The sequence below is a fragment of the Scardinius erythrophthalmus genome, assembly GCF_964197995.2.
Source record: "Scardinius erythrophthalmus genome assembly, chromosome: 24".
Classification (NCBI taxonomy): Eukaryota; Metazoa; Chordata; class Actinopteri; order Cypriniformes; family Leuciscidae; genus Scardinius; species Scardinius erythrophthalmus.
The window spans coordinates 20040403-20064696 of NC_138244.1; the positions used below are offsets into that span (position 1 = coordinate 20040403).

Below are 24294 nucleotides of genomic sequence, written 5' to 3' on the forward strand. Positions count from 1 at the left end.
TAGTATTTTGGAAAATATTTTTGGGGAAAAAAGTGTATTTTTAATATAAAAAACATCATAACATTTGATGAATTTGATAAAAATTCTCATTTATTCATATTAATTCAAAACCCTTCAGAATATTTGGATAGATTTGTTTCTAAAAATCGAATATATTTAAACATTTTTGTTTCTGAAAAATAACAAGACATCCTGACATTTAGTAGCAGTCAAAAAAAATTGTTGTACTATTATTCAAAAAAATCTGGAAATATTAATAATAAAGTCATCAAACCTTTTGAACAAACTTGGAGAGTCATCAAAAGAAAATTGTTAAAAATTAAAATGAAGTTTTAAATCAGTGTTATTTTGGTGTCATTGAGAAACTAATATAGTCTTTTAATAGTTTAAAATAGATATGTTTATTTTTTCAATTTTCGTTTTAATTAAAGTTAAAGTTTTAATAATTTTGTAGCATGTTTTTGTAATTTATATAAGTTTTTTATATATATATAAATATATATATATATAGTTTTTATTAATTTTACTTCAGTTTTATCTTTATTTTTTAAGTACATCAAGTTAAACTAAATAAAAATGAGAAATGTTGCCTTGGCAACTTTTTATTATAGTTCAGTTAATGTTTATTTTATTTCAAATAGCGAAAATGTTTATTATGCTTTTAGTTTTAGTTTCAGTTATATTAATATGAATAACCCTATTTTAAATGAACTTTTTTCATTACTCACCTTCATGTCCTTCCAAAAAAAAAAAAAAACATTTAGAAAAATGACAGATTTTTTTTATGTTGTTTTGAACATTCTTCAAAATATCTTCTTTTTTGTTCCAGGTTAGAATGACATGAGGGCGAGTAAATGATGACACAACAATCCCTTTAAGATCACGAGAAACTTAAATTGAGTCCAATCTTTTGACAGGTATTACATCTCAAAGACGGACTGTTTGCCGTCCCTAAAGCTCAGAGTTGCGTGCAGTCCAGTTCAGTCCTCGACATCATTTGCAGCTCTGCTATCTGCTGGCGTTCAGTGGTTTGATGGTTAGTATGATGGGCTTCTCGGGCAGTAAGATGAGCTCAAACGTGCTCCTGACCTCCACCTGCCTCTGCTTCTCAAACCTGAAGTTCTCCAGCATCTATAAAGATGACAAAACGACAAATAAGAAAGAGAATCAGCCCAACGTTATTTAGCCACTTGAGAGGATATGATGTTCCTCGCTTTAGAAATCCACATACATGAATAAGGAAGAGCTGCATCTCTGTCTCTGCGATCCTGCGGCCCAAACACTGGCGTGGGCCGAACCCGAAGCTCAGGCTCTTGAAGTAGTGGGTCTGGGATCTGACCCAGCGAGCGGGACGGTACTGTTCTGGGTGCGGGAAGACCCGATGATCACGACCCATAGCGTACAGACCCAGCTGAACTAAAGTCTGATCCAGACAGACAAGAGAACAGTCGTATTTTGTCCAGTTTGTCGTGAAATAATTCAGTAATTTCCTTAAATTCACACTCACCCCTGCTGGAATGTGGTAATTTTGAAGGACGATGTCTTCAGTGATGTATCTTTGTAGGCTCACAGCTACAGGATGTAACCTTCAGAAGGAATTATATGATTTTAGACACATGGCAAATGCTTGTCACATTTATTCTTTTATTTCTGGGTGTTTCTTCACTAATTTGAACAACAAAAAGTTTTAATCGATAAAGCGTAATTGTTGTCAATAATGTTGCTTGTGGTGAAACTGACAACATTGTAATTTGTGTAAATATTGACAAATCAATTTCACACATTAAATATTGAAATGGTTTATTATTATATCACTGTAAAAGTCTATTTTAAAAACAATATTTTTTATGATGTATATATATATATATATATATATATATATATATATATATATATATATATATGAATACAGTATATGTATGTACTGTATATATACAGTATATATACATAAAGTGTATATATATATCGATTAATCAATATCATGTATATATATATGTACTGTATATATACAGTATTATATACATACAGTGCATATATATATATATATATATATATCTCGATTAATAAATATCATGTGTATATATATATGAATACAGTATATGTATGTACTGTATATATACAGTATATATACATACAGTATATATACACATATGATATTGATTAATCGATTTGACAGCACTAGGAGCCTATATATACACACAGTGCTGGGTAGTAACAGATTATTTGTTTAGATTATTTATTATTACAAAAATGAAGTACTTGGATTATATTACATTTTAAAATTCAGTTAGAAAATGATTCATAATTTATTGATTCTCCCCATTCTCCTTATTTTTTATTTTCCTTCCTAAAAAAGCCTATCACTTTTAATACTGTATGTTTAGAAAGTCTTCTAGATTTGTGGAATTGCACACACCAGCCACTAGGTGGCTTTAACCTTGAACAAAGAGATACATTTTTTTTAAATAAAAATCAACTCCTGAAAACTTAGAGTCCCTATAGTTGAACAGAAAGGTGTTTTATTCCATAATATCTTGGAGTGAACTGTCTGTATACCTTAAAGTTTCCTTCAGGGCTCCTTTAACCAGAGGAACCATCTGAAGCATCTGCATCACGTCTCCTTTAGAGGCGATACGAGCAGCCGAGATTTCCGCCCGGATCTCCTCCTGCAGGTCCGGGTGTCGGGCCAACTCATAGAGCGTCCACAGCAGTGTGATCGACGTCTGACGCACGCAAAAACACAGAAAAATATCCCAATACATCAACCTTGAAAACATTTTGATTAAACACACTTTATATAACCTGAATTCATATTCTGTAATACCACCCAAAAATGAAAATATATAATAATTTACTCAGTCATGTCATTCTCTTACTTCTGTGAAACACAAAAGAAGATATTTTGAAGAATGTTTTGGTCCATGCAATGAAAGTCAATGGGGTCCAATGTTGTTTGTTTTGGACCCCATTGACTTTCATTGTACGGACAAAAACATTCTTCAAAATAACTTCTTTTGTGATCTGCAGAAGAAAGTCATACAGATGTGGAATGACATGTGAGTGAGTAAATTATGGCATTTTTATTTCTGGGTGAACAATTCCTCTAGCGTTGATTATTCATCTTACCGTGTCGACCCCTCCAGCCATCAGCTCCGTGACACTGGCCTTAATGTCCTCGATGGACAGTTTGTCCAGCATTAGAAGACTAGCCAGCACACCAGGGTACTTCTGGCTGGCTTCTGGATCTTTCCTCAACTGTCGGTAGATATTCTGGATACATCGGTCGGCTTTGGAAAAACCACATTGAGGGATGAAAAATCAGTGGAATTTTCAAGAGGAAAGGCCCCGATATACTTCGATAAACTGGTGTGATGTAATTTCGAACAAAATCAGGCCAAAGTTACGTTTGTTTCAAGTTCGTTTTGGGAGTTCGAAACAGCTTGCCAAAGTGAACTTGTTCTGAAAAGTTCGCTCTGGCTGGTAAACACCTTCTAACTACCAATTGAAAGCGACACTGACACTGTTTTTTCATGTTTAACTCTTTTCCCGCCAGGGTTTTTTAAAAAAAGTTGCCAGCCCTGAGAATATTTTGTTGAATGAATATCTGAACATGCAATATATCAAAAGATAGAAGGTTTCATGTTTCCTTTTTTATCAACACTTGTATGTGGGTAAGTTTAATAAAAAAAAGATTATTTACTTATTTATATGCCTATATATGCTTTTGATGGTTTCTGGTTCTTCTTCGCCTGTTTTGATCAGGAGATTCAGTACTCTTTCAGAAGATGTGTCATAGCGCCCCCTACCGTATAACAGTGCAAACATGAAAAAAAAAAGACCTGTCAATGGCGGGGAAAGAGTTAATACTGAATAGCTACTTGCAGCATGGGCAGCATCGGGATGTTTGCTAACAGTATAACGCTTGTCACATATTTAGAAATTCTTTTAACCCCTACGCGAATACCTTCGCAGTGAGTATATCAGAGCCTGAATTGTTTCTCGCCATATAGACCAGCATGGATTTCATCCTATGCAACCAGTGTCGTGTTACCCTGGTTAAAGATGCCGTCCCAGGCCTCCACGTGGTCCTTCCAGATTTTGGCCCCCATGCGGCGGAGCAGGGCCGGAGGAATGAACAGCATGGGCGAGGTGGTCTTGAACATGACGGTGATGCAATCGATGAAGTGCTGGGCATCTGGATCAATGTAGTCCAACAGCAGACCCAAACGCTCACCGTACAACACAGCACTCACGGCTGAGAGGAACAAACAGGGTTAGCTTTCAGATCCCCTTCACTTACACTCAAGAATGATCATCAATATTTAAAAATGAATATTACCATGTAATAAGAACAATTATTGAAACAGTATATATGTATATGTATATATAATCTTCTGTTATGTATATATATATGTATATATTCACATTTCAATGTACAGACAATTATAATAAGGTGTGTTTGTTATTGATGGTGTCAAACCTTACATTCCAGTGCGTACTTGAAGAGTTCATGGGACAAATCTGTGGTCCATTCATTTTGTCCACTCCTCTGAATCTTTTTATAGACTCGAGCCACAAAGTCCTGACCGACCTCGTCCAGGAGCGGCACGAAGTTCCCCTGCACCTTTGGAGAAATCACCTCCTTGTTTAGAATGATCCTATTAGATTTCCAGTCCTCTCCATCTCTGCAGGAACAAATCAATATCTTTTACTATTCCAGTAAGCATGGTTGTAGCAGATCTGCAAAGACTCTGCCTACTTTAGCAGGACGCCATATTTGCGGTTCCTGTAGTCCCTGTAGGCGGTCCACGCTTCCACCCGGAGTCTCTTGGGATAATGGCCCTCAGCTTTGAACAGGATAGCAGCGTCTTCAGGTTTGATGATGTTCACACTCTCGTAGTATCCAACTTTTTCCCTGAGCAAATTCATTGTGCAGATATAGGCATCATATAATGTTAGAATATGGTTTCACAATGTTCAGGTGTTTTTGCACGATTTTGAGATCCATCTTTGCGATATGTTTTTTTTTCTCTCTCAAATATTTCATTGCTTTTTTTGGTTACACTTTATTTGAAGGTGATGTAGTTACATTTTACTTGCTCAAATAAGTACTGAGTAATATCAGTTAACTACATGTAGAGTTACTTTAGGGTTAGTTACTTGTAATATGCATAATGCACTGTTATTACTATAGTAAGTATGTAGTAACGTGTAACTTCATCACTAAAGTGTTACTATTTTGTTCCCCCAGTTATCAAAGAGACATCTTGAAAAGTCATAGAAATTGGTCAAAGGTGGTAAAAAATGTTTTTTTAATAATTGTATTTGTTCATTTCGTAAATGTTATAGGCCTACTACTAAAATGTATTTAATGACATAAAAAGTACTAAAATACCGTAAAAATATTTTCAGACAGTGTTTTTTTTTTTTTTTCAAAATATCACACATTTTTGACTCATGAATATCAAAAAGATTTCATAGGGTTATTCCATTTGACCTAAACAAAAGGAGCATTTATAAAGGTCAAAATATTGGATATTTAAAATAATAATAATAATAAACCATACTGACCTTGACATGCAGTTTATTTATTTTGTCACATGACAACAAATGTATGGAAGCTTGTTTCCGCCACAGAATAAAACATTTTAAAAGATAATTGCGACTTTTTATCTCACAATTGCGAGTTTACATCTCGCAATTCTGTCTTTATTTCTCAGAATTGCAAGATATAAAGTCAGAATTGCGTGAAATAAAGTCACAATTGCGTGTTAAAAAGTCAGAATTGAGAGATATAAAGTCAGAATTGCGTGTTATTGCTGTTTCTGGGGAACGAGTCTGAGGGAAGAACAGGAGATAATGGTAAGGAGAATGCAGAAGACAAAAGGCAGGCAAAATAAAAAGTGAATCCCCAGAAACAGTCCCACGGACCCAGCCCCAAACCCAATCTCTTAAAAATGAATAAAGGCTGGTTTCTAAAGTATTTCTTCCTGCCTCTGTATTAATGCTCATGGGTAGCCTAAGGGTTCCATTCAGACCTTAACATTACATATCTTACTGTTATGTGTCAACAAGATTCAACAAGACATTTTCATCTGGCTAGACCCAATGTTTAGATCTGTCGTGGTATTTAAGCAAATCAGGACATGTTGAGGATACAAAATCAGTTGAGTTTGCTTCTGTTGCAATTTGCAATTATTTTGAAAAAAAATAAATAAAACTGTCTGAAAATATTTTTACGGTATTTTAGTACTTTTTGGGCCCTATCTTGCACCCAGCGCAATTGACCTTGTACACCGACGCATGTATCATTCTTATTTTGCACCTGCGCACAGCGGACTTTTCCCTCCACAGACGCACGTCGGTAAATTAGGAAATGAACTTGCGCTCCCGGGGGCGGTTCAGTGCAAAGAGGAGGCGTGTTCCGGTGCAAATGTTCCCTGGTGCTATTTTGCAGGTTTAGAAAACAATTGCGCCACTGACCAGGAAAAACCTAGTCTAAAGTCAGTGTCGCGTTGCGCATGTTATTCATATGCTATTTTAAGGGCGCATGCTTGGCCATAATCAATGTAGTGTGCACAACGCCCATACACTTTTCTTATCTCATCTACACAGACGCAGCAGTTTTCATTTTTAGAAAACCATACATTATTACAAGGAAAAATATTAACACGTGAGGGAAATCATTGTGGTGTCCATGAAGATGTGAAAAAATAGGCATAAATCTAGCTTACACATTTACCTAAATTTTTATACGCCTGTTTAACCGAAGCTAATTTGGGTGGGTTTCTCCCTTCCCCATACAATGTCACTTCTCTGTGTTTTACGGCCCTGAGAATGTCGGTCTCCTCGGCTGTGAACTGCTCCTGGCAAATCCAGCATTATAATAGCAATCCGCCATGGAACAAGCACGCCTGCTCTTAAAGGGAATGTGAGATGTCGCTCTGATTGGTTTATTTCACGTTACGCCCAAACCACACCTATGAGTAATGAAGCTACTTCAGACCAACACATTTTAGATTTGCGTCGGGTGCAAGAGTCATTTATCTCGCCGGTATAATAGCAACAGCGCCAAAGACCCGCCCACAAAAGTACTTGCGTTTCGCGCTTGATACTTGCGTTTTCAGATCATTAAAATAGGGCCCATTATGTCATTAAACACATTTCAGTAGTAGGCTATAACATTTATGAAATGAACATAAATACAATTATTAAAAAAACTTTTTTTACCACCTTTGACCAATTTGACTTTTCAAGTTGTCTCTGATAACTAGGGGAACAAAATAGTAACACTTTATTTTAAGGTGATGAAGTTACACGTTACTACATACTTACTATAGTAATAACAGTGCATTATGCACAAGTAACTAACTCTAAAGTAACTCTACATGTAGTTAATTGATATTACTCAGTACTTATTTGAGCAATTAAAATGTAACTAAAGCACCTTAAAATAAAGTGTAACCAAAAAAAGTAATGAAATATTTGAGAAAAAAATATATATCGCAAATAAATAGAAATGTGCATGACTGTATTTTTGTTTGTTGAATTTCTATGAATTTTTAAGACCTGGAAATCACATTTTCCCTGAAATATACAGATTTTTCATGTCCATGCAATCCTGTTCATGGCACAGACTATTAGTTGTAAAAAAAAAATTGATGTTTTACCTGTAAATGGGACCAAACATATTGAAATTGTGCACCATAATCCGGTGGATATTCCTGAGGCCATCCATTTTCCAGAAAGTGTAGAGACTCGCCGCACCATTCTTCCACAGTCCAGGAACCTCACTGAAGGGCAGCACGGTAGAGTTGTCCTTTTGGACAGCAGGTACTCGTCCTGCGTGGTTCGTCCTGACCTGTGGCAGGTGCTTTAGTGTGGACAGACACTGAGCCAGATGGGCCCTCAGACTCCAGCGGTCCATCACACCCTCTCACTGCCTCTCTCGCTGGAGAAAGAACAGCTGCTGTGGAAAGACTTTAATATGACTTCCCACTTCACATGTCAAGGATTATGTAGAAGTGTGCTGAGGACATAAGAGACCACCCCAAATTTTCTGGGACATCCATAAGATGTGGTGCCCTCTACTGGCTATTACTGAGGGCCTTATTGTGATGGACCTCCTGATTACACTTCTATGGGGAAGAGATTCGTCTCATTCTATTTTCAATTTTTTGTATATGGTTCTTCTGATGGTCTTTCATATTTTTGCAAAATGTAATAAGTTTCAATAGTAATAATAAAATAGAAATTTTCTAGGACCCTGTTTACCAAACTCTCTCTCTCTCTCTCTAGTCTAGAGACACACCAGGAAGTGAAAGGCTTTGAATGCAATCACAATAAAATGTTTTTCAAAATATAATTAAAGCCCTGAAGCTCTCTCTCTCTCTCTCTCTCTCTCTCTCTCTCTCTCTCTCTCTCTCTCTCTCCATATATATATATATATATATATATATATATATATATATATATATATATATATATATATATATATATATATATATATATATATATATATATATATATATATATATATATACACATATATACATATATATGTGTATATATATGTGTGTGTGTGTGTGTGTGTGTGTGTGTGTGTGTGTGTGTGTGTGTGTGTGTGTTATTAGAAAATATATTTCTGTAATGTCAAGACAAGTCCGTCATAAACAGATTTTGACTCAACAGTTTATTGGGTAAATACACAGATTGAAATGGTTGGGTCACGTAATACTCCACACTTTTATAAATAATTAAACAACAAAAACAGCACTGACACACCAGGAAGCGAAAGGCTTTGAATGCAATGCAATCACAAAATGTTTTTCAAAATATAATTAAAGCCCTGAAGCTCTCGCTCTCGCTCTCGATCTTGATTTTCCTGATTTAGGTGTGTGCCCTGGAGTTTGTCCTGAAACCAGGCAGGTTTGAGAGATTAAAAGGGCCACTGTTCCATTCTGTGGGGAAAAAAGACATGTATCAGGCCTGTGTAAAAACTGCGTATTTTAAGGGTCTCCATGACAGAATTGATACAAAATGGAGGGAAAAACTCACAGTTGCAGACGATATTTCTCCTTCTTGGAGGCTCTTTTATAAAAGTCCTCTTCCAAAACGTTCAGGTGATTTGCAATGGAGAATATTACATTGTGTGATAGCCACTAATGCTTTTGTGTCCAAACTCAACTTGAATGTTCTGCCCTTGTGTCATGCCTGTAATAGTCATGAAACGGTCTTTCATGTTTTTATTGAATGTCCAAGGTTAGTGCCACTTTTGGCATTGGTGGAAAGAATTATTGATGGGCTGGGTTTTGAGTTTAACAAAGTACTTTTTATTTATGGCTGTAGGTATTCTAAAGTGAACAAGGATCGCTGTACTGTTGCTAATTTTATACTTGGGCAAGCAAAATTAGCTATGTGGAAGACTTGCAGACTTGCTCTGGAAGGAAGAATTGTTAAAGTTTTGACTCTGTTTACAGCACTTGTTGAATCAAGAATAAGGGCAGAATATATCTTTTTTTAAACTACCGGAAATATGGGTGAATTTATGAACAAATGGTGTGTAAATAGCGGTTTGTTTGTGTTTTGTGAAGAAAACTCTTTATCATTTGTTTGGTGAATACTTTTGAACATTTATTGTATTAATGTTGAGTGTGTAATGTCATTTTTGATTGAGTAAAGAATTTTAAACGTCAACGTCTCTCTCTCTCTCTCTCTCTCTCCAACACTATCTCACGACCAATTCGTACGAATGATAAAAAGTTGGCTAATTCGTACGAATTCGTACGAATTTGTACGATTTGTCTAAACCCACGTGATGGGTAGGTTTAGGGGCGGGGTCAGGGGTTGGTCATTCGTATGAATTCATACGAATTGGGCAATTCATAAAATATGTACGATTTTGCAAAAATCGTACTAATTCGTACGAGTGAGGTCGTATAAATTCGTACGAATTAGCCACCTCGTAGAATTTGTACGTTTTCCCGCGAGATCAGGTTGCTCTCTCTCTCTCCATATATATATATTCTCTCTTTCCATGAGAGGGGGAGCTTCTTCAGCATGGTTGTTGTTACTAAAAACCTTGTCAACAGCTGCTTCTAGAGCCTCTGCTTCGGTTGCAGCAGTTTCTCTCAGATCCATCTTTCTCCATCTTTATTCTTTCCTCCTCATCTCATCATGTTTCAATATGCATTTGACTTTATTCGAATGCTTCATTGATGAAACTGAGCTGTTCATCTCTTTGAGGTCTAATCTCCCTTTAGTAGTGTGCAGAAAGAGCCTTGAATACTCATTCAAGTGAACAAATATATATATACACCAAAATGCTACAGTGGAAAAACCTAGTTGTAAAGTTTTCTGTATAAACAGTTGCGCAAGGGCACCAAATATATGGGGGTCAAAGGTCGAGAGACAATCAGCCTTGGACAAGACAACGAATCAGCCTATAAACACAAACCTCAAGGATGTTGCTAAGTGTGTGTGTGCAATAATCCAAGACTCACCAGATTAGTAGAATATACATTTATAATAAAGTATATTTCTGTAATGTCAAGACAAGTCAGTCATAAATAGATTTTGAATCAACAGTTTATTGGATAAATACATACATTGAAATGGTTGGGTCACATAATACTCCACACAATTATAAATAATTAAAACAACACTGACACACCAGGAAGTGAAAGTATATAATTAAAAATATAATTAAAGCCCTGAAGCTATTTAAACATTCACAGTGTAAACCTTCAGTTATTTACAAAGGCCTTTGATCAGTTGAAATAACTACAAACGAAAGCGTTATAAATCATGTCATGTTGTCTTGAGGTGTTTGATGAGCGCCTCCAGCTTCATGGCCGTGTTCAGATCTCCCTGTACTCTCAGTCTGCCGCTGCTGTAGGCGGCGAAGGGGCGCAGGACGCCCTGGAACATGGCCAGCAGATCCTGCTCGCTCATGCACAGAGAAACATCCGGCTCTCTCGGCAGGACACCCGCGCCACACGCTCCACGTCCTGAACACAGACAGGGTAAACCGCTGAGGCAGCATTCAGGGGATTTCACTACAATGCACAAACCGTCTAGAGACCATTCCCAAACGGGGCAGTACATAATCTTAATACATGGTTATCAATTGTCTCTGCATGTACAGTAATCATATACTTTTAATAGTAGAGTAGGGCACGAGAGATTGTGGATGATGTTGGTCTTAATTTGGGAACCGTGTTATTAAAGCACAGTGTAAAAAATGCTTCTTATAGACAACCAGATATTCACCATTCAATAATCTTACCTAATGTTTCATGTAGTAACACATTATGGAAGCTTGTTTCCGCCACTGAATAATAAATAAATAATAATAATTGCGACTTTTTAATCTCACAATTCTGACGTTTTTTTCTCACAACTGCGATATATCAAATCAGAATTGTGACTTTTTTTCTCAGAATGCGAGATATGAAGTCAGAATTGTGTGAAATAAAGTCGCAATTCTGAGAAATAAAGTCGCAATTGGGAGATATAAAGTCAGAATTGCATGATATAAAGTCGCAATTGTGAGATATAAACTATTCTGTGGTAAAAAAAGTCAGTCTTTTTTTCCCTTAGAATTGGACTTTATATCTCACAATTGTGAGAAAAGATGTCAGAATTGCGAGATATAAACTCACAATTGCGTGTTATAAAGTCAGAATTGCGTGTTATAAAGTCAGAATTGCGAGATATAAAGTCAGAATTGCGTGATATAAAGTCGGAATTGCAAGAAAAAAAGTCTGAATTCTGACTTTATAAGACGCAATTCTGACTTTATATCTCGCAATTCTGACTTTATAACACGCAATTCTGACTTTTTATCTCGCAATTGCGACTTCATTTCACGCAATTCTGACTTTATATCTCGCAATTCTGACTTTATAACACGCAATTGCGACTTTATTTCACGCAATTCTGACTTTATATCTCGCAATTGCGACTTTATTTCACGCAATTCTCACTTTATATCTCGCAATTCTGACTTTATTTCACGCAATTCTGACTTTATATCTCGCAATTCTGACTTTATAACACGCAATTGCGACTTTATTTCACGCAATTCTGACTTTGTATCTCGCAATTCTGACTTTATTTCATGCAATTCTGACTTTATTTCACGCAATTCTCACTTTATATCTCGCAATTCTACCTTTATTTCACGCAATTCTGACTTTATAACACGCAATTCTGACTTTATATCTCGCAATTGCGACTGTTTCACGCAATTCTGACTTTATATCTCGCAATTCTGACTTTATAACACGCAATTGCGACTTTATTTCACGCAATTCTGACTTTGTATCTCGCAATTCTGACTTTATTTCATGCAATTCTGACTTTATAACACGCAACTCTGACTTTATATCTCGCAATTGCGACTTTATTTCACGCAATTCTGACTTTATATCTCGCAATTCTGACTTTATAACACGCAATTGCGACTTTATTTCACGCAATTCTGACTTTATATCTCGCAATTGCGACTTTATTTCACGCAATTCTCACTTTATATCTCGCAATTCTGACTTTATTTCACGCAATTCTGACTTTATATCTCGCAATTCTGACTTTATAACACGCAATTGCGACTTTATTTCACGCAATTCTGACTTTGTATCTCGCAATTCTGACTTTATTTCATGCAATTCTGACTTTATTTCACGCAATTCTCACTTTATATCTCGCAATTCTACCTTTATTTCACGCAATTCTGACTTTATAACACGCAATTCTGACTTTATATCTCGCAATTGCGACTTTATTTCACGCAATTCTGACTTTATATCTCGCAATTCTGACTTTATAACACGCAATTGCGACTTTATTTCACGCAATTCTGACTTTGTATCTCGCAATTCTGACTTTATTTCATGCAATTCTGACTTTATAACACGCAATTCTGACTTTATATCTCGCAATTGCGACTTTATTTCACGCAATTCTGACTTTATTTCACGCAATTCTGACTTTATATCTCGCAATTCTGACTTTATAACACGCAATTGCAACTTTATTTCACGCAATTCTGACTTTATATCTCGCAATTCTGACTTTATATCTCGCAATTCTGACTTTATTTCACGCAATTCTGACTTTATATCTTGCAATTCTGACTTTATAACACACAATTGCGACTTTATTTCACGCAATTCTGACTTTATATCTCGCAATTCTGAGAAATAAAGTCAGAATTGCGAGATGTAAACTCGCAATTGTGAGATAAAAAGTCGCAATTATCTTTTAAAATGTTTTATTCTGTGGCGGAAACAAGCTTCCAACACATATTTATTTTAGCATTATAGTTTTATTAATAGCTTTCATTTTTAGTTTCATGTTAATTTCATAGTAATTTCGTTATGTGCTTTTATCCTTTTATTCGTTTTTATTTCGTTTTATAACACGCAATTGCGACTTTATTTCACGCAATTCTGACTTTATATCTCGCAATTCTGACTTTATTTCACGCAATTCTGACTTTATTTCACGCAATTCTGACTTTATATCTCGCAATTCTGACTTTATAACACGCAATTGCGACTTTATTTCACGCAATTCTGACTTTATATCTCGCAATTCTGACTTTATATCTCGCAATTCTGACTTTATTTCACGCAATTCTGACTTTATATCTCGCAATTGCGACTTTATTTCACGCAATTCTGACTTTATAACACGCAATTGCGACTTTATTTCACACAATTCTGACTTTGTATCTCGCAATTCTGACTTTATTTCATGCAATTCTGACTTTATTTCACGCAATTCTCACTTTATATCTCGCAATTCTACCTTTATTTCACGCAATTCTGACTTTATAACACGCAATTCTGACTTTATATCTCGCAATTGCGACTTTATTTCACGCAATTCTGACTTTATATCTCGCAATTCTGACTTTATAACACGCAATTGCGACTTTATTTCACGCAATTCTGACTTTGTATCTCGCAATTCTGACTTTATTTCATGCAATTCTGACTTTATAACACGCAATTCTGACTTTATATCTCGCAATTGCGACTTTATTTCACGCAATTCTGACTTTATTTCACGCAATTCTGACTTTATTTCAAGCAATTCTGACTTTATAACACGCAACTCTGACTTTATATCTCACAATTGCGACTTTATTTCACGCAATTCTGACTTTATATCTCGCAATTCTGACTTTATAACACGCAATTGCGACTTTATTTCACGCAATTCTGACTTTATATCTCGCAATTCTGACTTTATTTCACGCAATTCTGACTTTATTTCACGCAATTCTGACTTTATATCTCGCAATTCTGACTTTATAACACGCAATTGCGACTTTATTTCACGCAATTCTGACTTTATATCTCGCAATTCTGACTTTATATCTCGCAATTCTGACTTTATTTCACGCAATTCTGACTTTATATCTCGCAATTGCGACTTTATTTCACGCAATTCTCACTTTATATCTCGCAATTCTGACTTTATTTCACGCAATTCTGACTTTATATCTCGCAATTCTGACTTTATAACACGCAATTGCGACTTTATTTCACGCAATTCTGACTTTATTTCATGCAATTCTGACTTTATTTCACGCAATTCTCACTTTATATCTCGCAATTCTACCTTTATTTCACGCAATTCTGACTTTATAACACGCAATTCTGACTTTATATCTCGCAATTGCGACTTTATTTCACGCAATTCTGACTTTATATCTCGCAATTCTGACTTTATAACACGCAATTGCGACTTTATTTCACGCAATTCTGACTTTGTATCTCGCAATTCTGACTTTATTTCATGCAATTCTGACTTTATAACACGCAATTCTGACTTTATATCTCGCAATTGCGACTTTATTTCACGCAATTCTGACTTTATTTCACGCAATTCTGACTTTATATCTCGCAATTCTGACTTTATAACACGCAATTGCAACTTTATTTCACGCAATTCTGACTTTATATCTCGCAATTCTGACTTTATATCTCGCAATTCTGACTTTATTTCACGCAATTCTGACTTTATATCTTGCAATTCTGACTTTATAACACACAATTGCGACTTTATTTCACGCAATTCTGACTTTATATCTCGCAATTCTGAGAAATAAAGTCAGAATTGCGAGATGTAAACTCGCAATTGTGAGATAAAAAGTCGCAATTATCTTTTAAAATGTTTTATTCTGTGGCGGAAACAAGCTTCCAACACATATTTATTTTAGCATTATAGTTTTATTAATAGCTTTCATTTTTAGTTTCATGTTAATTTCATAGTAATTTCGTTATGTGCTTTTATCCTTTTATTCGTTTTTTTTTAATACTTTTTTTATTTCAGTTATTATAATTTTACTGCTTTAACTTCAGTTTAATGCCAAGGCAACTTTTTTAATTTTAGTTTAGTTTAAGTTTTTCAACTAATATTTATATTTTACTTGATTTCAGCTGTATTTCAATTTACAGAAATGTTTTTTTTTAATACTTTTAGTTTTAGTTCTGACCTCTGACTTATTGTTTTAAGTCCCAGCAAACACCGAATGTCCCCCTAACGTTAGTATTTGGTTCCCGTTTGGTTTATTGTGATATGGATCAAAATACCTGGTCAAAACCTGGAATTACTTTAACCATGCATTTCCCTGAAAACTTTTGCACACCTTAGAAAGTTTGTCAACCAATCAGATTCAAGCATTCAACACCCCCATAGTATAATTACTTATAATTAATATAGATATGAGAGTAAATATAATTTTGGAAAGATTTGACGTCTAATTGAAAATAACATGATGTTAATTGAGAAGAAACAAAAGAAGCATGTCATGCTAAAGTGTGCAATTCAGTGGTAAGAATTAAATGTACTGATATCCCACTTCAAGTCAAATAATTGCTTATTAATTTTTTTAAATCTATATTTTGACTGTTGATGTCATTGTCTGTGCTCGGATTATTTTTATAAATTAAGCAATAAATAAAAACAAAATATGTTTGTTTTTTTTATTCTGAATATAAGCATCCATATAATACTGTTTTATTTATGATTAAAGATGATTAAAAGAATATGTAAGAATAAACATGATGAACTGAGGGTAAGGGACCGTTAGACTAACGTTAGGGTAACGTTAGAAAAATGCTCTGCAAACCAAAAACGAATGTTCTATTTTTCTAAAGAAAACTTAAAAACAAAAAAAACAAACCTTAAAAAAAATAATTTGGGAATCAAAAAATGTTAGCTTGGGTAACAGAAATAAACCATAGTAGAAAGGATTTCAGAGATGTTGCAAGCCAGGCCCGAACCCAAATCACCCAAATGAGCTCCATCACTAAGCCATGGCTCTGTCCTGATATTGTTCCTAGGATCATGATACCAATAGCAGGCACTACACCAGGTGTAGCTTTTTTTGGTTATTATAATAGCATTCTCTCACACACAGTCTCAGTCTTACCTTGAGTCAGGTCCATATAATAGTTGTTGGTCTGTCCAGAGTCAGTGGTGATCTGAAAGTGGTAACAGGCTCCCACCTGATGAACCAGCTCCTCTGACAGCACTGATCGGACCACATCCATCAGTCCATCCGCACTGCTGACACTCGCAGCTGAAACTGAACGCAGCTCGTCTGCGAAGCTCACTGTATCTGGAAGGAACCACAACATTTATTATGATGGCTTGAAAACATTTCATCATAGGTCAATTTACATTTAATATTAGTCTCTTATATTCTGTCTGTCAGTCTAGCAACAACTCGCAACACCTAACCAATAGCCTAGCAACCTTGGTAACAGCCTGGCAACCACTCATAACACCTTACCAACAGCATTGCAACCAGTTAGAACACTTTAGCGAACAGTCTATCAACTTCATTAAGACACAATAGCAACTGTTAAGGAGTCCCCAAAGTGTCTCAAAACATTCCCTAGCCATAGCCTAGACACACACAGCTTCTATAAGCTTTGACATGAAAAGTATTTAACTACATAAGCTGGGTTTGACATTAACTTTTTTGCTCACCAGCAGCTGAGGCTAGTGGTTTTCCAAAGATACAGCATTTTCACTGGCCACAATTTTGACATCGAAACCATGGGAAAAAACTGCCATATAGATATTAAAAATATGATCTCATAATTTGGCAGCGGGTATATTAGGCTGCTGTCACTTTAAGACCTGACGCACGGAGCCATTATACTGATCTCAACTGTTTACATTCACTTAAAACATACAGTAACTGACTGTGTTTACGTGAATAATCGGCAAGACCGGCATTTTGACATTATTTTGTGTGTATCTGACTGTTTAAGCTCAAAAAGCAGTGAAAAACAACTCAATTTAGTACTGAGAGGCGGCTGAGTAAATGTGTGCAATATGCGCAATCCCTCAGCGACGATCACACCCAGTAAAATTCATCCGGAGCAAATGAATGAGTGAGTAAGGGGAGGCGGGTTTGTGTGTAACTCGCTTTTAGAGAGATGAGAGAAAGAGAAAGTGCAGCTGGTCTCATGTATCTATTCCGCAGAAAATGAGTATTGGAAGCGTTCCAGATATTTCATTATTGATGTGTATCGAAAAAAATCTATATTTTTGACAACACTCCATTGCACTTGGGTTATTATTTCAGATGCCTTTTTAAAAGTCTACAATTGAAAAATTTATTATATGCAATTCAACCCGCCAAAGTGGCTCGTATGAGTGACTGTGTTACACACGACACTGCTGAAATCAACCCGCATTTGGCGGGTGTTAATGTCAAGTCAATCACCTTACCTTCAGCATCTTCAAAATACCTTTTAAAAATTCAGACAAGACTTTGTCAAGCCAAGATTCAGAGTTAGTCTTGATGTTTCTAACTTCGGAATCCAACCATATCCTTTATTCTGATATGTTTTAATCGCTCTGAATATGTGGAGGGCTCTAACATCACCTTGACTGCATTGAGACGCCGCCGTCTGGCTCTGGCTCAGGAAGTGCATTGCGAGCTGCTGTATGGGTCCGGTGAGACCTTCCAGCCCCGGGACAGAGGGGGGCATAATTAAGGGCCCCGAGTGACCCCCGTCTGGTTCCCGGAGCACCCCCTCCAGGATCAGCTCCACGCGGTCCACCTCCAGCCCCCATGGCTTCGTCATCTCATTCATGTCCATCTGCATCACACAAGCAAAAAAAGATTAATCTTGAAAAAACAAAAAAATCACGGAATTCAGAAAACAGAATGTAATGTTTCTCACCCCGAGATGGTCCCCTAGTTTGATTCTCTCTGTCTGTATCTCCCTCAGGGTCTTTTTGCTCAAGTTCTGCATCATGGCGTTGTGCGCAGTGAGACGGGTGGAGGCGTTCAGATCCTGCACGGCCACCACTGACATCACCGGACTCCAGATCCGGAACTGGATGTCCGCTCCAACTGACACCAGACCACCGTCTTTGGTGGTTACCTTTTGGCAGAAAAATTGTGGGAATGTCTTGGTACACAAAGATGAGTTTTTAAAAAAGCACTTCGCACCTTGCATGGTGGGACGTTAAAGGCTCTGGTCCGCAGGTCAACTTTCTGCCACTGATCAATCAAGGGCAGAACCAGAACCACTCCTGGACCTTTAGGAGGACGGATCCGACCCAGACGAAAAACAACTATCCTCTCATAGTTTGGTACAACCTAAACATAATACTGTACATTTAATAAGTGCTTAATGAAGACTAAAACTCTGATAATAATGTGCTTAGATGGAACTGACCTTTAGGACAAACCATCCAGATATGGGAAAAGTTATGAAAGTAACTAGGAAAACCAGGAACGTAACGATCAGGTTGCAAATCCAGGACAACAATCCTTGAGATTTATCTGAAATAAGAATTATATATATATATAATCATTAGCGCTGTCAAATCGATTATTAATGGTTAATCACATTTAACATAAGTTTGTAAATAATACATATATAAACGGTATATATGTGTGTGTGTACATACACACATAATGTATATGTTAGATGAGATTAATCGATAAATATATACATATCAGTATAGTAAAGTTACATATTTAAATCATGGTGTGTGTGTGTGTGTGTGTATATATATATATATATATATATATATATATATATATATATATATATATATATATGCTGCTACATTATGCAGTGTTACTATCAAAATAATACTGATTATTTGCACCGTAGTAACTATAACATAACCTTACCTGTGAAGTCGTTTTGAGAGACTTTAGGGACATAATCGAATGAATGTCCTCTCTGGTCATGATTGTGAGTGAATTGAGCATAAGATGAAAACAATCCAGGAGTGTCGCTGTACAACTGATCTTTCTGCGACAGACACTGATATTCATAACCCGAAGACTTCCCGAACATTGTCATGCCGTGTCAGAATAGGTCTCGCTCCCTCCGTGATGACTATGATTGTTTATTATTGTTAAAAAAGGTGTTTTTTTAAGCTCAGTGTATGGATGGACAGTCAAAACAAGAAGCACTTCCGTGTTTTGCGACGTCGAACATGACGTCACGTGCTGAGGGGCAACGCAACAGCGCCCTCTGTAGTAACGGAAGTGATGTGCATCATGTTTGGAAAGGTATGATTTTTTTTATTATTCGTATGGAAAATTGCATTATTTTCAATATCAATTATAGTGTATCCCCTTTTTTCCAAACGAGCCTACTGCGTTTAAGATTATGGAAGGCAGTTTGACTGAATGATCTGAAAAAATCCCTTCACGTTCTCATATTCGAGACTTCAAGAGAAAGTTTGGTAGGCCTATTTTAATGAGACGTGGTATTACAAGAATATGGAAAGAGCTGTTTTCAGTCGCTGCACTCTTTTCCTCCTGATTATTTTCTTGCGAATGCTTGTGAATGCTTTTTGGCAGATATTACCATTTGTATAACCACAGTTTTACTACAAATACCATGGTTAATGGTTATTCGTAGTCTGTGGTTGGTAGCCTACTAATTTGTTTCTGTATTGCTTTTACACTTTTAAATGTCCTTTAAATGCTCGAGGGTCAACGTGTGAGAATAATATCATCACATTGTACCCAGTTTTTGAAAATGCTTAATATTGTGTTCATAGAGTGAACCTTTCGCTGATCGTTTACAGTTTAAAGTCACTGCCATAAATTGCACAAATAGGCAACACTCAGAGAGCAATAGATAGATAGATAGATAGATAGATAGATTGAAAGAATTGATTCCAGGTTTCAAGAAATTAAAAAGTCAAGAAGATCATTAATACATTTTATTTATAAGTCCTACAAATATGAGACATATCTTCAAACTTTTACCAATTAACAATTTATTTCACACTTTAAATTCAAACTGTTCATCAAACATATTCTAAATAATCTTGAATTATAATGGCCTTGGAAGGCAATTTGCATTATTTACATAACCAGGCTGTGTCACATAATTAAGATGCATAGACTTATTAGCATTATTATGAGTATAAAAGCTACAGTAACACAGATAAAAAGAGACATAAAATAAGACATAATGAGAACAAATAAGCAGCCTATGCAAAATAATAAATACATTTGTGTTTTTTGTTGTTGTTGTTGCATTCAGGGAGATTCATTGGCATAGTACTGTAACTAGCATGGCAGTAAAGCAAAGCACCTGAAGTCTAGAGGATTTTGTTCCTCTACAAACTGTCTTTCAGAAAGGCTCCTCAGTTTTTGAACATGTCACACAGCAGTTTCTCCATGGGTGTGTTCCCGATGGTTCTTTGGAAGAAAAGGTGCTCGATTCTTTCTGAACTCACAAAGTGAAGGGATGGAAGGAGAAGTAATAGTCTGCCAAACCTAAAGAGAGATTCATAAAAATAATTTGTGTTAGTTGTGTCCTCTCTCAAAAATACTTTTTAAGTTCTTTATGCAAATGTGTGTTTGTGCGTGTGTGTGTGTGTGTGTGTGTGTGTGTGTGTGTGTGTGTGTGTGTGTGTGTGTGTGTGTGTGTGTGTGTGTGTGTGTGTGTGTGTGTATTTGCTCACCTGGCGACTTGACTGGGGTAAAGTGTGTGGATATGTTGAGCTAGCAGCACTTGGGACTGATCTTGTAGATTCTCCACCTGTTCTGGGTCTTTAAGTCCTCTTGTTTCTGTTACAGAATGCATAGATTACTCACTCAGAACACCAACTTAGTTTTTGTTTGCTATCATTTATGCCCCCTTGTGGCAAGAAAAGTGAAAAACCTACCTGGTTTAAACAAAACAATTGCTTTCAAGCATGCAAACTCAGTTGGATCCACTTGCAGGGGCTTGAAGCGGCTAAACACTTCTTGAAGGACCCTCAGGTCGGAGGCGGAGGGGCTTCCCTTGCCCTGTCCTGGGGGTGAGAGGTCAGGTAGGGACAGCAGGGGGCAGTTGTCCAGAGGTAGTGACCACTGAATTGCACAAAGTAGAAACAGCTCACTCCATGCTTCCTCAAGTAGAATCACCTAAAATCACAAAAATGGTGGGTTAAAACTTGCAGTTATGGATGGTGAGAGATTGTTCGGGCGATTATTTAACAATATGTGTTATTTTGATTGGCACTGGCAGATAATTGTACCTGCTGATTAATATACCGTGTGTCTGAAAATAGCTTACTTTGTCTGGAGTAAAATACTGCAGTAAGGTGAAAAACAATAGTACACCTGACTCTCACCTGGTCTCTGAAAGGTAGATGGGAAAACACTGGCAAATTCTTGGCCCATTTAACAGACATGAAGAGTAGGCGGGCTGAAGTCTCATATACACTCTCAGGGCCGCGCGAGGGGTAGAGAGCACTGCCGTACTCCGGAGAACTCCTTTCCGGTTCATTACTGGTCACGTCAATGTTCTCATCCACTGTAAACACAGTTACATACAAAATTTTGAACTGATAAAATGTGGATAAAGAGTTATAAGCCTGTTGAAAAAGTCAGGTTAACCCAACATAAACGTATAAACTTGCGCTACAGTATTTAGGGTTGGTCTAGCTGGTAGACCAGCGTAGCCGTGTCCAAAACATAAGGCAGTACTGTCTCGCTACCTAGTCAGTCAATGACTTAACATATTAACATATTAAGGTACCTTGTACATTGTCAGAATTTTTTTTTTTTTTTACAACAGTTTGTCACACTGGGGCAGTGTCCATAAAGGGACACCTTTATACCTTATATACCCCTAAAAGTGGCATATTAGTACCTTAGTACTAGTAATATGTACCCTTAAGTTACTACTATAAACCTTTTAGGGGCAAATAAGGTACAAAGTTGTCCCTTTAGGGGTGCTGCCTCAGTGACAAGCTGGCCCCTAAAGGTACCATTTTTGCACATTTTTCTGATAGTGTAAGGAGGATTCAAACTGCCTTCCATAGCACCATAAAGTCATAAAGATCTAGAACAAATTCAAAGTTCAAAGTGAGCTTTACTTTAAGTGAGTTTTACTTTGTTGTCATCCTATTTCCGAACTTTCGGACATGGTGCTCATTAGCAAAACAGAGCTAGTGATCCCGGTTGACCAAGGTGGTCTCATTCCTTACCATCCTCTGGTTCTAGCTTGGCGCAGGTCTCGGCCGTCATCAGACTGGCCATGAAGCGATGTCCGTTCTTGGGGCTGTTGGAGTGGTGGATAGCATCTGTGGAGCTGATGCTGGAGCTGATGGAGGAGCCCAGCAGTGGGCGGTTGATCACAGAGCAGGTGGATGAGGAAGTGGGCTCTAAGGTGGTGGCGAGGTGCTCCTTGTCTTTGTCCACATCCAGTGAGTCTAACCTGACTTGAGCGGTGCTGCGGGGCTGGCGCTCATTCTGAACAGCTGACAGGAGATGGATGGAAAGGTTTAGAAAGCGGAGACAATAGAGGAATAAGTCGAAAAGATAATTGATAATAAGCCTTTAAAAGTTGACTCACCATCCTTGTTCATGCCAGCTTGAAGGCATTTCTTTAAGCGACAAGCCTGGCACTGATTCCGATGGGCTTTATCCACAGGACACATGCCTGTACCAGCTTGACATCTGTAAATTTCAATATCAGTTTCTTAGTTTATGTTATTGCACTGGTTTTAAAGAACATTCTACCTTCAATCTTCTCTGCTCTCAACTTTGAATATGTAAGGTGTTTTCTCACCTGTAGATGAGTCTGCGCCTCACACTGCGCTTGAAAAAGCCACTGCAACCATTGCAAGCATATATCCCGTAGTGTTTCCCACTGCTGGTGTCCGAACACACTTTACAAAGAAGTCCCGAGTTCAGGATCTTGCCAGGAGCGGGGCTTTTACCTGGGAAATCAAGGAAACAACTATTTGTTATTTGTTATTATTTGTTGAGGTAAAGGGCTTTTAAGAATATAGTGTTTTAGGACTTTCGTTGAAATATTAAAACTGAATTTCAAGAATACCAAAAGTTTGAAGGTTTATTGATTGCAAGAGCCACTTGTTGCATGTCCACTTCAAACTAAATTGAAGAAGCAGTTACTCACCCTCTTGACTGTCATCTGAGTTGCTCCTGGAAGACTCTGATGGTGATACAAATTGTACCATTGACATTTCTGACATTGGATCCTCCATTCAATGTACTGTAGAAGTTCACACAAGCTGTTTCTGAAGTGTACCCTAAGAAGGATCTGGTTTTTGAGGTCAAAATATCTGTCCCAGGTGGATTAATTGGAATCCTAGAGGGTCCTTAAAAAGATCCGTCCAGCCTTGAGACTGTTAGGTGTTTCTTCAAGTTCCTTCAAGGACTCTATCCTGGTCCGTTCTTTACTCTGAGTATCTCTGTCCTGTAGAACTTCTTGTCTGTTGCTTTTGTAAAGTGCAGTGTGGTCTGTCACCTCCTCCTGGTGAGTCTAGCGATGCCGGACAGTGAGTGACTCTGAGGCTACCGTGGGCTCCCTAAAGGAAGACAAAGGGATTAGCAGCAAGCGCTGTGTAAGCAAGTGCCTATTTGTCATCCTCTTAATCTTTACTGTCCATCTAGGGGTGGATCAATCAGTCACACTCAGTATTAGCTCCATCCACAACAAGTGTGGATAGAAACGAATAAACAAAAGGATTGGGGTTGAGTCATAACTCTCCATCTTGCTCTCTTTCATGCTCTCATCTCTTCTCTTTTGAGGTTTTCCCTCAAAATTCTTGAATGAAGACTTTGTTAGCATCACACCAAACCCTTCAGTGGTTAGCTATTGATTGATTTTTTATGTGGTGATTTGGCTATCAGTGGTTTCTAAGTTTCAGGAATCAATATTGATTTCATGGGTCAACACCTGTTTTTGTTATGATCGGTTATCCAAATACACAGTGACATTTTTAACTACACAGGACATGAGATATGAAGGAATGCTA

General features: G+C 36.9%; 3 protein-coding genes across 4 annotated transcripts; all 3 read right to left on the minus strand.

The window, feature by feature from the left end:
- Nucleotides 1–595: 595 nt before the first annotated feature.
- On the minus strand, nucleotides 596–7961 carry LOC308684316 (cholesterol side-chain cleavage enzyme, mitochondrial-like). Its single transcript, XM_081355461.1, has 9 exons — nucleotides 7671–7961; nucleotides 4760–4915; nucleotides 4486–4685; nucleotides 4052–4255; nucleotides 3127–3287; nucleotides 2557–2723; nucleotides 1508–1586; nucleotides 1232–1423; nucleotides 596–1131 (listed from the first exon to the last, which is right to left on the minus strand). The coding sequence occupies exons 1-9, from the start codon at nucleotides 7925–7927 to the stop codon at nucleotides 1009–1011; spliced, it is 1539 nt and encodes a 512-aa protein (XP_081211587.1). The 5' UTR covers nucleotides 7928–7961; the 3' UTR covers nucleotides 596–1008.
- Nucleotides 7962–10573: 2612 nt separating this feature from the next.
- On the minus strand, nucleotides 10574–19561 carry stoml1 (stomatin (EPB72)-like 1). 2 transcript variants are annotated; one of them, XM_081355354.1, is made up of 7 exons: nucleotides 19187–19561; nucleotides 18723–18829; nucleotides 18494–18643; nucleotides 18222–18425; nucleotides 17921–18137; nucleotides 16451–16633; nucleotides 10574–11009 (listed from the first exon to the last, which is right to left on the minus strand). In XM_081355354.1, the coding sequence occupies exons 1-7, from the start codon at nucleotides 19359–19361 to the stop codon at nucleotides 10810–10812; spliced, it is 1236 nt and encodes a 411-aa protein (XP_081211480.1). In that variant the 5' UTR covers nucleotides 19362–19561; the 3' UTR covers nucleotides 10574–10809. The 2 variants fall into 2 exon arrangements, with proteins under 2 accessions (XP_081211480.1, XP_081211479.1); XM_081355353.1 differs by having other exon boundaries at nucleotides 16451–16639; nucleotides 19187–19511.
- Nucleotides 19562–20664: 1103 nt separating this feature from the next.
- Nucleotides 20665–23520, minus strand: nr2e3 (nuclear receptor subfamily 2, group E, member 3; the record flags this gene model as incomplete). Its single annotated transcript, XM_081355355.1, has 8 exons — nucleotides 20665–20797; nucleotides 20986–21091; nucleotides 21190–21430; nucleotides 21640–21821; nucleotides 22498–22770; nucleotides 22866–22969; nucleotides 23082–23232; nucleotides 23433–23520. The coding sequence occupies 8 exons, from the start codon at nucleotides 23518–23520 to the stop codon at nucleotides 20665–20667; spliced, it is 1278 nt and encodes a 425-aa protein (XP_081211481.1).
- Between the last annotated feature and the right edge of the window lie 774 nt (nucleotides 23521–24294).

Bases quoted from the DNA above. Each gene is read 5' to 3' on its own strand.
- stoml1 (XM_081355353.1), bottom strand. From the start codon at position 19,361: ATGACAATGTTCGGGAAGTCTTCGGGTTATGAATATCAGTGTCTGTCG. The intron at 16,640-17,920 runs GTGATGTTAGAG...GGTTCCTTCCAG, and splicing joins GGCGTCTCAATGCAGTCAAG to ATACAGTGAGCTTCGCAGAC. The intron at 11,010-16,450 runs GTAAGACTGAGA...GTCTGTGTTCAG, and splicing joins TTATATGGACCTGACTCAAG to GACGTGGAGCGTGTGGCGCG.
- LOC308684316 (XM_081355461.1), bottom strand. From the start codon at position 7,927: ATGGACCGCTGGAGTCTGAGGGCCCATCTGGCTCAGTGTCTGTCCACA. The intron at 1,587-2,556 runs GTATACAGACAG...TTCCTTCTGAAG, and splicing joins GCCCTGAAGGAAACTTTAAG to GTTACATCCTGTAGCTGTGA. The intron at 1,132-1,231 runs GTATGTGGATTT...TCATCTTTATAG, and splicing joins TGCAGCTCTTCCTTATTCAT to ATGCTGGAGAACTTCAGGTT.